The sequence below is a fragment of the Colossoma macropomum genome, unplaced genomic scaffold, assembly GCF_904425465.1.
Source record: "Colossoma macropomum unplaced genomic scaffold, Colossoma_macropomum, whole genome shotgun sequence".
In the NCBI taxonomy this organism is placed as follows: Eukaryota; Metazoa; Chordata; class Actinopteri; order Characiformes; family Serrasalmidae; genus Colossoma; species Colossoma macropomum.
Genome location: NW_023494788.1, coordinates 9797111 through 9810313, shown reverse-complemented (window position 1 = coordinate 9810313; position 13203 = coordinate 9797111). Strand labels below are relative to the sequence as shown.

The following is a 13203-nucleotide window of genomic DNA, read 5'->3' as shown; positions in this document are numbered from 1 at the left end:
CCTATCATGAACTCACATTACTTAAAGACGCTACATGTTTTCTTTAGGTTTGAAGGAAGAATTCTTGTAGACTCAGCTGATGTAATCCATTTCCAGTGAGCTACAGCATCACAAATTATTGATCTCCTTTCAAAAAAAATCTAAAAAGACTGTCTTACATTCCAGACACTTCAAGTTTGTTGCATCCAGCTGGCATTCGAATGATACCTGGATTCTTTAAGTTCCTTCTGAGTAATTCTGAAAAAAAGCAGTACTAAACCATCGGAACAAAACAACCTCCAAAAGTTCTCCAGAAGAACAAATGAAAGATGGATTTAGAAAAGTTCTGGAAACTCTTTGAAGAGTTATTAAGAAGTTAAAGGGGAACAGGACACGCCAGCAGCCTCACCCTGCCTGGAACTGGGCATTCCTCCAAAAGTGGACTACAGCGAAAGGAGGAGGCCATCAGGAGAAGCTATCAGGAGGTCAATATCAGCTGTAAAGGAGATCCAGGCATTTAATGGCACTGGATAACACGTCTTCTGCTCCATGAAGTGACCACGTAGTGTGGTGTCATTCATCCATGACATGACAAAAGCAGTCACAGCTTAAGAACATCAGCTTCCAACTATACTGTTCACATCTTTCTAGAAGACAGAACAATTGTGAAAACATTGCTTTGCATGAAAGAGAAAATTGTGAAAAGTTTCCAATGCGAAAGTCTGAGAAGCTGCAGCTCTGAGTTTCAAATGCATGACACCACTTCCACATGGTGATGTCCACAGAATGAGAAGTAACTGAGGACCCAGTGTGCTAAGCCTTTTGTGTTGTTTATGGGCTGCATGTGAGGTGAAATGCAAAATGCACTTCTCTTCCTTATGAGCTTTTGAAACAGGGCTGCACAAAACATGAGAGATTCATGTAAGTGTGTGGAGATATTATACATGTGGGTGATCACATATTCTGCTTGATGCATTAAGTTTGAGCATCTCGATATGGCTGGTTTTGCCCTCGTTCTTCTTTCGCCTCTTAAAACCAGCTGTGAAAGTGCTTTAGGGTGTCAAAAGATGTGTTGTTGAGAGTCTCCCTTTAATAATGACACCAGAGACAGTGGTTAGACGGAGGCATGAGCCTTGAAAACATGTTGAAAGAATGTTCAGCATCAGATTAACACTGTTTAACCTCTGGGACCAGACACACATGCGTGACAAGACGTGCACATAGTCCATGTTATAGTATCACAAGCTCTTAGCCAGAGTAAAGTAACAGTCCTGCAGAATTAGTGGGTGGAGCTACATGCAGATTGTGTGATAAGCTGCAGTCGTAGTGAATCAAACCCTAAATTCAGGTGCATTGTGGGCACATTTTGTGGGCGCATCATGGCACATTTTTGCGCTGTGCCTGTGCTGATCCGTACGTTCAGCCCAGAGTGTTCTAATCTTTTTTAAGACCTGTGAGTTGCTGTTTGTGCACAATGTTGCTAAGTACAGGGGGGATACTTGGATACTTGCAAGGTTAAGTCTCCATTATTAACAGTGAACTCTCATATCCGACATCCACTTTCAAAATAAAGAAAAAAACTCCAATGTAAAAACTTTCCAAGAGCTTTTTCTACTGTGTGCGACTCTCCGGTTGTCATAAGCGCTGCATTACGACAGCAATGAAATGCAAAAACAACCTCAGAAGGCTCTATTGTCATGTAGGAAGTCTGTGACTAAACTGTAGCAAATTCTTAGAGCTAAATGTAAATGTACATCTGGCAAAGATGCAACATGGTGCATTTTAGAACCCATTTTATTATGCAAAGTTAGGTAGGCAGCTCCTGTCAGGATGAAGGCTCAAATACACACAGTGGGTTGCAGAAAATAACAGATGAAGCCCGTAGCCTGGTAGAAATCAGAACCTTCAAGGAAAATTCAACTTTCGGCATCACACCAAACCCATTCACGACTGAACGCAAACAAGTGGCTCTGTATTACCCAAGTGAACGTCCTCGAGTGGCCCAGTTAGAGCACGACCTAAATCCAAAAGCACCTCCAAAAAAGGAAAGGCGGGGTGATGAATTTGGTTACGAATTTAACATGTTGGTTTTGTATTTTTAATTAACTCCTTTTGTCACAACATCACGCTGGATCCTCAAATGGGATTTGTTGGCGTGATGTGGAAATGAAATCCTCATTTATGAATGCAGCACCAGCACAGAAACAGAACCCGACCAACTGTTAACAAGACACCAAGGACGCTTTTTAGAAAGGTTTGAGCACACCTGAGCAAAGGAAGCAGAAAAGGGCCACAGATCTCCAGAAGGTGAGAGGGTACAGAGTTAGAACAGAAACAGATTACCCACTCAGTCTCACTGCCCTTCTTTTGTTTTCAGATCTATCAGAAGCTGATACAAGCAGTTTGACTCTGGACTGGATTACGGTGTTGCTCTGATGGCTGGTCTTCCAACCAACAGCATCCAGACGTTACAGTAAGTCCAAAACTCTGCAGCATGTGTTTTAATAAAACTGCAGAAATGTTTATTTTCCCAGTTATACCATTTTTACATTGACCATCCAGGAGAATCCAATTCAGCAATCTCTTCTTGTTTTGAAATACATGATCTTCTCACTCCTCGAAACACACAATACACACTCTCTTAGGCCCTGGTCCACCAAGACTGTCAGACCCTTGGTAGCTGACCATCACCTGTAGTTTGTGCACCATTGGCTCTAGTTAGCTCTCGTCAGTATTGTTTTGCGAGCCAGTATTTCGACATTGCGAGTCGATTGTTTTGGCCGATTGAGCAACGCAGGTAAACGATACTCTCAAGAGGACAAACAGAATTTTTGCTATTCGAGTGTCTGAATCTTTAAAGGGCCCATATTCTACATTTTTCTTGTATTTAATCTTCTCCCCTCAGGTCCACTTATTCCATTTGTACAGTTTTATGTACCAAAAACAGTCATAATTCCTTTTTTCATGACCATTTTACAACCACTCCATCTCCTAGAATTAAACAGGCTGTTTTTGCTGCTGTGCCTTTACGACTGATATCGGTAAATGAGCTCTGTTGGATTGGCTGCCCTGTATTGTGCTGTATTTAAAAAACAGTCTAGACTGAAACACTCCTTATAACTTGTGTGAACAGTGTGAGCAGGCGGGCTAAACTGCTGTAGGCTGTATAGGTGGATATATGTAAATGTGCTGGTTTATGTTCCATGATATGGGCCCTTTTAAGGAGCAGTGTTTGAATATCGTATTCCCAATGAGAAAACACTGTTAGCTCTGAATATAATCTGATAACACACTGACCTAAAATATAGAATAGGATACTCAGTCATTTCATGATCATTTTATCATATAATTATGCACATGCGCCTAGCGTGCATCTTATTTCACTGTTTTATGTACAAATATTCTCTTTTAATGAGTTTTTTCAGCCACCCAGCACAACATTAACACCACATTTCTCTTTTACACTCTAGGTTTAGCTAAACACAGACATTTTAAGCTTGTAAAGTATCAGTCGACCTTAGTTGGCACTAGTTCTTCCTTGTCAGGTTGGTGTGTCCCGACCCTTTGATTTGCTATCTGCTTATCTTTTGTTCCATATACAATATGCAATCCTGCTTAAACCTCCTTGAGCCATGGTTGCTGGAATGACCACCCTGTTTTTTAAGAGCTATTGATCAAAGGAGAATTCTGCTTTGTTTTCTAAGTTTCTTCCTTATTAAACTGTTCAGATGGAAATAAAGTCAGTCAGAGTGGTTTGATGTGAAATGCTCCACTCTAGAGAAATCAAGTCAGAACTGTTGATAGGAACCAGACATCTGAAGCGTTTAATGTCATTGAATGTTCCCTCACAGAAAGCTATTATTTGCTGACTGAAGCCTGAGATGTTGTTTTATGACAGTTTTGAGAGGGTTTGGGCATTTTTATGTATTAATTTGGGAGAGGTACATGCAGAGTTTTGTAAGGCAAAATAGTTCCCCAAATTTGATCATTTTTTCAGATTTACAGTCATAATTTTACATACACCTTCGCCACATTCAATTAAACTCAGTTTTTCACAAATCCTGACATTTAATCCTTGTACACATTCCCTCTCTTGGGTCAGTTAGGATTTCCCAGAATGTAAAATGTCAGAATAATACTAGAGACAATGACTTAATTTAGCTTTTATTTCTTTCATCACATTCCCAGTGGCTCAGAAGTTCACATACACGTGGTTAGAACTTGGTAGCATTGCCTTTAAATTGTTTAACTTGGGTGAAACGTTTCAGGTAGCCTTTCACAAGCTTGTCACAATAAGTTGCTGTAATTTTGCCATTCCTCCTGACAGAACTGGTGTAACTGAGTCAGGTTTGTAGGCCTCCTTGCTCGCACACACTTTAATAGCCATAATAGAATTTTCCATGGTATTTAAAGGGAGTCAACTTGGTGTATGTAAACTTCTGACCCACTGGAACTTTGATATAGTAAGTAATAAGTGAAATAATCTGTTTGTAAACATTTGTTGGGAAAATTGTTTGTGTTATGTACAAAGCAGATATCCTAAACAACTTGCTAAAACTATGGAATCTGTTCAGGGGATAAATCTGAGTTTTAATGTCTTCAAACTAAGTTTATGTAAACTTATGACTTCTTGATTTTATCATCATCAACATTACATATAAAACATGTACATTCACTGGTCAGTTTAGATAGTAGATAAAACGGCTGTATTTGCTTTGTTAATATCACGACTCCTGCTTCCTATCACCTCCACTGTAAAAAAAAAAAACAAATATCACATCAAAACACTCTGAAAGCCTTGATGTGATACAAATGCTGAAAAGTTGGAGGATTTTCCTATAGAGAGTCTATAGAGATTTTATTCACTTCTTAATGTATTTACTGTTATTCACCTATGTTGTTTACTTATCTTTTAGTTGATTTCCAATACAGTTCTCACGGATTTGTAGCGTACCTCTGTAGATGGTGGGCAGCGGCAGGGCCGAGAGGCCTTGGCTTTGCATTTGCTGCTGCTGTTGGATTCTCCTCTTGGCCTCCAGTACAGGGTTCTCGAACTGCGTCCTTCTGTTAATGTGGCTGTAGAGAGGAAAGGCAGAGCTCTCATTCGAACACTTGTTCTTTCTATGCCCATACTCACGCTCTCACACACGATTATACGCTTGAAAGAGAACGAGGATTGACAACACTTACTCAACATAGTAACTGCCATATATAGGGTCATCTATTTTCTCCCAGCCATACGGTAGCTCTGGAAACACAAAAGAAAGAAGATTCAAATGACACATTACTGCTTCAGGTCTGAGGTTCATTACAACACTGGTGCGCTGTTAAACAAGGATTTCACGCTCTTTGTTCTTTCGACCTACGTAAATGGCCCAGAAGCATTAAGCTGAGCTGAGCTGTGTTTGCTGTGTAAACAGTGAAATGGAGGCTGAATGACATCTGCTCTAAAAAAGTTAGATTTTGCACTTCCCACATGGATCTGACTTTTGATAATAATGTGGTATTAATGTTTTTGAAACGGTCTGTGTACTTTGGGTATTTTTTAAATTGCACATCAAATAATGAGAGGCTGCTGAATCACCATGACGACCAGAGAGGCATAACGTGCAGCGAGATGGCATCAAGAACCAACAGAGCCTTTGTAAGATATTCGTTCCTGTTTTATGTGTTTCATTTCATTCAAAACTGATATTCACAGCAGGATGAACAGAGCGACTGGGGCAAAATCACAAGGATTTGAGTGCGACTGACAGTGATACATAATTGTGACATTAGGATATATTCATATAAGTTAAGCTTGCACCTCATTACCTGGACAGACACCTTCACTAGGGGTGTAGCAGCACATAGACACAGATCAGGCATAACATTATGACCACCTCCTTGTTTCTACGCTCACTGCCCATTTTATCAGCTCCACTTACTATATAGGTGCACTTTGTAGTTCTACAATTACAGACTGTAGTCCATCTGTTTCTCTGCAAAAGTTAGCCCTTTTTACCCTGTTCTTCAGTCGTCAGGACCCCCATGGACCCTCACAGAGCAGGTATTATTTGGGTGGCGGATCATTCTCAGCAGTAACACTGATGTGGTGGTGGTGTGTTGGTGTATGTTGCGCTGGTACGAGTGGATCAGACACAGCAGTGCTGCTGGAGTTTTTAAACACTCTGTCCACTCACTGTCCACTCTATTAGACACTCCTACCTTGTCAGTCCACCTTGTAGATGTAAAGTCAGAGACGATAGCTCATCTGCTGCTGCACAGTTTGAGTCGGTCATCCTCCAGTCCTTCATCAGTGGTCACAGGACGCTGCCCACAGGATGCTGTTGGCTGGATATTTTTGGTTGGTGGACTATTCTCAGTCCAGCAGTGACACTGAGGTGTTTAAAAACTCCAGCAGCACTGCTGTGTCTGATCCACTCGTACCAGCGCAACATACACCAACACACCACCACCACATCAGTGTTACTGCTGAGAATGATCCGCCACCCAAATAATACCTGCTCTGTGAGGGTCCATGGGGGTCCTGACGACTGAAGAACAGGGTAAAAAGGGCTAACTTTTGCAGAGAAACAGATGGACTACAGTCTGTAACTGTAGAACTACAAAGTGCACCTATATAGTAAGTGGAGCTGATAAAATGGACAATGAGCGTAGAAACAAGGAGGCGGTCATAATGTTATGCCTACATGTCGGTGTATGTTCAGGTTTGACAGTATTTTTGATTCTAAGGTCAATACTGTATTTGATTGTAGATGTGTTACGTGTTAAGAGGTCTCTAAAGAGCTCTATTTACAAATTTTATTTACAAAGAAAAGTCTGAAAAGTAGCATGTCCTTCTGCAAAATAGTGATAGTGGAACTGAGCTATAAATAACACAAAAACCTGATCTGCCTCATATAAATACCTACATCCCTCTGTTTGAAGGGTTTAATTGCTAAATGTATTATGGACCACTTTCAAGATTTTTTTCATGATATACATTGTTGGGAGTGGACTTTATATGTAAAACAAATAACAATAATCCATTATTTTGATTATTATGACATTATGATTAATATCACATTTATTAGAAAAAGAAATACATGTTTTTCATTACATTTCAGCTACTATCCTTTCAAAAACTTGTCCAATAAAAATGGATTTACAGCATTTCAGAATGAAACTCTTTATTTTCTACCACCTAAAACACAAATATCATCATTAATATGTCACAAAAGCAATTAAAACCTATACAAAGCCTGACACTAAGCATTAACGATATCAAAGTTACTGTTTCTGTTTTTTAAAGTTTCCACAAAACACACTGTAAATGAATCATGCTCAGGAGAGAGCGAAGAGAGTGTACTGTCATTACTCAAGCTGCAACAATAATCATGTTTTTACCATTACTGCAATACAAGATTCCACAAGGAACACATCTTTAAGGGCTGAGATGGCAGTTTGAATTACATATGTATTGTATACATACATAAACAGCTTAAAAACTTCTCCAGCCTGTGAAGTGCTTCAAGGAACACATCATTAAGGGCTGAGATAGACTGCAGATCAAATTACATCCACAGCATGAGTGTGCACATACATGCACAGCTCAAAAACTACTCTATCCTTAACTACCAGCCTGTGAAATCAAGTTAAAACCTGATAATTATTCAGTCTCTGTGTGGTGCGTAAAATGTGTGTCAAAGTAATGGCTACTTTCACAACACATCTGCATCAGTATAAGGAGCTTTTTAGGGAATTCTTAGGCCTATCTAGGTATAGGCATGGATGTATGTATGCATTTTTGTAGACCTGTATGGAAAAATCTGTCCAGCGAATGCTGAGTGTTTTTCAGCTGTACAGTGCAAACGTGTGCTGTAAGTAACTATTAGCATTTATGGGGCTTCTGTAATAATGTATTTTTGGAATTTGCTTAAAGGTGAGGGTAGTTAGATTTCTTCTTAATATACAGGAAAAAGGAGTCTATACTTGTTGCACACACACTTGTAAACGCACTATTTGAACTATAATTTATTGCTTATCGTACTACAATATCAAACTAATCTACAGAAACACACTTTGCTTCCATATCATATAACCCTAGTCGATACAGCTTTAAATTCCTATACACTGATTTAAGTGTTAATTTTTTCCATTTTTTTTATATTGTACTGAAAATGTCACACCCTTAACAGACACACACATTAAACACTATTCACTAACATACTAAAAATCCATAGAAGCCCACTTTCACCTGATACATAATGAATCTAGTACACAGTATCAGCCACTGACAATCTACAGGCATTCAAACAACTGGCACAACCCCACCATCACAGCGGTCATCCAGCCAAAAGCCATGTGTGTGTTCTGGCCTGGTCACTGCTGTCCTTTAGCTCCTACTGGGGCAGCGAACATTAGCGTTAGCTGTAAAGACTCTGGTTACGCAGAGTGAGTGGTCTCGCCTGAAGCCTGGAGGGTCAGAAACTGAACAGCTCTGACAGGGCTTAGTGATGAGGGTGGAGGAGTCTTCACACTTCTCCTGAAGGGTTATAGAAATCAGTCCCCCCCTGCACACACACACACACACACACACACACAAGTACCAGGCCCTTTTTAAAGTTCCTCAAAGCTGAGCTCTTTCAGGCTTTACATTAAGAGTACATGGGTTACTGCTCAAGTGCTCGCCCAGCACCAGAAGTTCAACTGTGAGCCTGTAAGTGGGAGAGAAATGAGTCACTCTAGACAACGACACTTTCTTAATGGAAAAGAGAGAGGGCTCTCATAAGCTAGCTTGACTGCTGTCCTCTCTATGAATTAAAACTCTGTAAAGAAGAATGAGAGAGAGTTCAGCCACGGATGAGAGGGAATTTCCTCAGCTTCGGTTTTTGAGGAGTTTGAATAAAACCATCTTCCACAAAATATAATATGTGTAGAATGTCTTAAAGTTTAATGTATCTTAATAATATCTCTAAAATAATAGTTTTGTTGAACTGCTGCATAATGTTCCATTCAAATTTACTCACATGATTTCAACATTCAAGAAATAGTCCAATATTTTTAAACACGTATTGTGCAAAAGTCATAGATGACCCTTCATTCATTTCATTTCCAGTCAAAACAGCCCAATTTTTAGTTGGTAACTGTAATGCTTCTTCAGTGAAACCAACTCCTAAACCATTCCTCTCAGTTTCTCACCCTAAGGGTGGGATTTTGTCTATGGATTGGTTCACACCAAACCAACTGGACAGAGTTTGTGACACATATTTGGAGACAATAACTGTGATAATATCCACTAAACTGTCAAGAAGCTGTTACTGAGAAAAGAAGAAAATTTGCACTAGAACACTGAAAGTTTAGGTCTGAGATATTTCTGAAGAGTTCAGATGAAGATATTCTTCATAATGAAGGGGAGAGCCAAAAGAAAATAGGTGACAAACAGGAGTTTCTAAAACTCGAGACCACCAAAACTATCACCATCAGATAAACAGCACTTAAAGCCTTCATCTTTGAGAGAGAGGAGAAAATCGAACTGCTTCAGATCTGAAAAAGAAAAACAGATGTTTCTGCCCATGCTTCCACTGTGAGAAGCTGCTGGTGTTCCCAGAACAATAGAGTGACCACCCCTGAGCCCAGACCATCATCAATGAATGTGTTTGAGATGACTTGGATCGTGAGAAGCAAACAATACAAAATGAAAAATCTCCCAGCAGACTTCTTTAAAAAGCTGAAAGTGAGTCTCCTGAAAAGAATGGAAGCTGTAATAAAGGTAAAGAGTGAACACAATAAATACTGAAAAACTGATATTAAGTTGGTAATGGTAACGGTTTGTCCTCAAAGTCTTTTATTTTTTGTAAAATGAATGCTTTTAAAGTATAATAGAGGAGAAAAGCAGGGCCAGAACACTCGCAGTCAAGCTAATGGCGAAACCATTTTATGGTTAAGACGCTCATTCATTATTCACACATTAGCCCGAGGATGTGATGTCATAACTGTTTTTATGTTTGTGGTTGTACACTGCTCTGAACTCAAAACGTGATGCACTGAGTCCTGTGTGAGATCTTTTTGGTGCCATATCTTATGTTAGACTGCAATAAAAAAAAACAAAACTGCCAAATTATAAAAGTCTCTTATAGCTGGTAAAATGCAGCACTATTCCCTTAATGTAAAGTCTTACTGCTTAATTTGAAAATGGACTGAAAAACACCAAACTCATCATATATCTGATACACTTGGATTAACACAAATTGGAATTAAAAGTCCATTAAGGGAGAGAGATGTGAAATAGACGACCTTAAATATCCATCCTGCGCGAACCTCCTTAAATCAATGGTCCTCCATCGCTAGTTGCCATAGCAACTACAGAAGAAGTCTCGTTTTCAGGCTCTTTCATTCACCGAGTGCCTTATGTATATTTGAGAGCGTGCACAAGTGTAAATATGAGTGTGTGTGTGTGTGTTTGTATGAGAGTGTGTGTGCGGGTGAGAGAGAGAGGAACTTTACATCATCCTTCAGGATTTTTATGTGTTGATAAACATGAATAAAACATTATGTTGAAATACATTTCTGCGTACTAATCTTGCAAAATATGAAACGTCCTTTAAAATCAAGTACAACTTGCGTACAAAATGATTGTATCTTCTTCAGATAAACGATAAAGACGATAAAAATAACAATCAACATTTATGCAAGTGGCAGCCAAATTCATCCACATCTTTACAGTTCAAGCACAGCATTCCTGCCTTGGGCCACTAAAAGCAGCAATCATGTGTCCAGTAAAATGAGATCAGTACGTACTGGTCATTCCTTATGTGGGAGCTGTGACAGTAATGAGCAGTGAGGGAGATCATGCCCAGGTCAGGCAGCTCCGGTGGGGGGTGGGGGGGTGGTTGTGGAGGTCTCACAGGGACGACTTTAAAACGTCAGTGGAAAAGCTTCAATGGTAATTTTAGTAATAGGAAGGAACATACTGTACACAGGAAAGAAGGCGCCCTCAACACAACAGATTACACCGGGCTGCACTGACTAATAAGTGTACCGGAGAATGTACTCGGCCACACAGAGCGGCGAAAAATAGATCTGGGCTCTGATAGGGAGGGGAGTATTAGCAGTCATGTCACACAGAAGCACTTAACAGGCCGGTAGAAAGAGATATTGATTTTTCTGGCACTGTTAAATTGCATCCCAACTCAACAGAGGGTTTTATACATGGTAGATTTGGGTACAGAGCACAATGCTACACAAAAAACACAAGAGGAGCAACGAACAAATGCGTGTTCAGCCTTTACCACCGTGTGGAAATGTCTACAGACAACGATCCGCTGTGGATGGCAGGCATCCACTCCGAAACAAGCACTCACACCTATTTGTCACCCCCATTTGTCTTGTGCTTTTGGATAATGCGCCTTGGGCCTGCAGACCGAACTCGCTGCCAGCGTGAGCCTAAATGCTTTCAAGTTGTAGCGAGGTGCTCTCATCTGTGCACCTGTTCTATTAAAGGCGTCTTGATGGGGATCTCATGCATGGGAACTACGTTATTTCACTAAGTGCAGTGAAAATGACAGAAAATTCCACAGGGTGAAAAGAACCTGGACATGATTGAAAATATGGAAGGACAGAATGGGGGAAGATGCTGGTCTGTAGGTGAACTGTTTATTATTATTATCCTAGGCTATGTGTGTAAAAGCAAGATGGGTTAAGAAGTACTAATGAAAATAATACTGATTAGTTTCCTAAAGTCACCAATACTGTATGAAGCTATGAATATGAACAAGCACCTAAACCATTATTTCCACTTTCTCACCCTAAGGGTGGGATTTTGTCTATGGTTTGGTTCCCTTGGTCCGCACCAAACGAGCCGGACAGACTTTATGACACATTTGGGACAATAACTGTGATAATATCCACTAAACTGTCAAGAAGCTGTTACTGAGAAAAAAAGAAAATTTGCATTAGGATACTGAAAATTGACGTCTGAGATGTGGAGTAAGGTTTTATGAGTGGATAAACCTAAATATGAGATCTCCACTGTATGGACAAAAGTATTGGGACACCCCTCCTAATTATTGAGTTCAGGTGTTTCAGCCACACACATTACTAACTGGTGGATAAAATTAAGCACATAGCCATGAGTCTCAAATGACAAACACTGGCAGTAGAATGGGTCGTACTGATGAGCTCGGTGACTTTAAACATGGCACAGTCATAGGATGCCACCTCTGCCACAAGTCAGTTTGTGAAATTTCTGTCCTGCTAAATCTGCCCCTGCCAACTGTAAGTGTTAATGTGAAATGGAAGCATCTAGGAGCAACAACAGCTTAGCGAGAAAGTGGCACACCAAGCAAACTCACCGAGTGGGTGCACAGTGCCTGTCCTCTGTTGAATCACTCACTAAAGAGTTCCAAATTGCCTCTGTAAGCAACATCAGCAAAACAACTGCGCATTAGGGGTTTCATGAAATGGGTTTCCATGACTGAGCAGCTACACACAAGTCTAAGATCAAAATGCACAAAGCATCAGATGGAGTGGTGTAAAGCACACCGCCACTGAACTCAAGCAGCAGAAACGCATTCTGTGGAGTGACGAATCACCTTTCTCTATCTGGCAGTCTGATGGACGAGTCTGGGTTTGGCAATGCCAGTAAAACATTACCTGCCTGACTGAACTGTTCCAAACTGTAAAGTTTGGTGGAGGAGGGATAATGCTGTGGGGTTGTTTTTCAGGGGTTGGCCTAGGACCCTTAGTTCCAGCGAAGGGAAATCTTAATGCTTCAGCACCAACACATTTTGGATAATTCTATGCTTCCATCTTTGTGGGGACAGTTTGAGGAAGAACCTTTTCTGTTCCAGCATGACTGAGCCCCAGTGCACAATGCAAGGTCCATAAAGGCCTGGCTGGGTGAGTTTGGTGTGGAAGGACTTGACTGGCCTGCACAGAGCCCTGACCTCAACCCCATCAAACACCTTTGGGATTAACTAGAATAGAGATTGTGAGCCAGGCCCTCTCGTCCAACGTTGTCTGACCTCACAAACGCTCTTCTAGATGAATGGGCAAAAATTCCGATAGACACTCTACAAAATCTTGTAGGAAGCTTCCCAGCAGAGTGGAAGCTGTTATAGCTGCAAAGGGAGGAACCAACTCCATATTAATGCCTATGGACTTAGAATGGGATGTCATAAAAGCTCCTGTGTAGGTGTTCCAATACTTTTGTCCATATAGTGTATGTAAGCAATGAAGGTA

General features: G+C 40.4%; 1 protein-coding gene across 1 annotated transcript in view; it reads right to left on the bottom strand.

Moving 5' to 3' along the window:
* magi2b (membrane associated guanylate kinase, WW and PDZ domain containing 2b) overlaps nt 1-13203 on the bottom strand; it is a 165741-nt gene that overhangs the window by 57844 nt on the left and 94694 nt on the right. Inside the window, 2 exon segments of the mRNA XM_036568297.1 lie at nt 4934-5055; nt 5170-5227. Of these exon segments, the coding sequence (XP_036424190.1) occupies nt 4934-5055; nt 5170-5227 (180 nt within the window).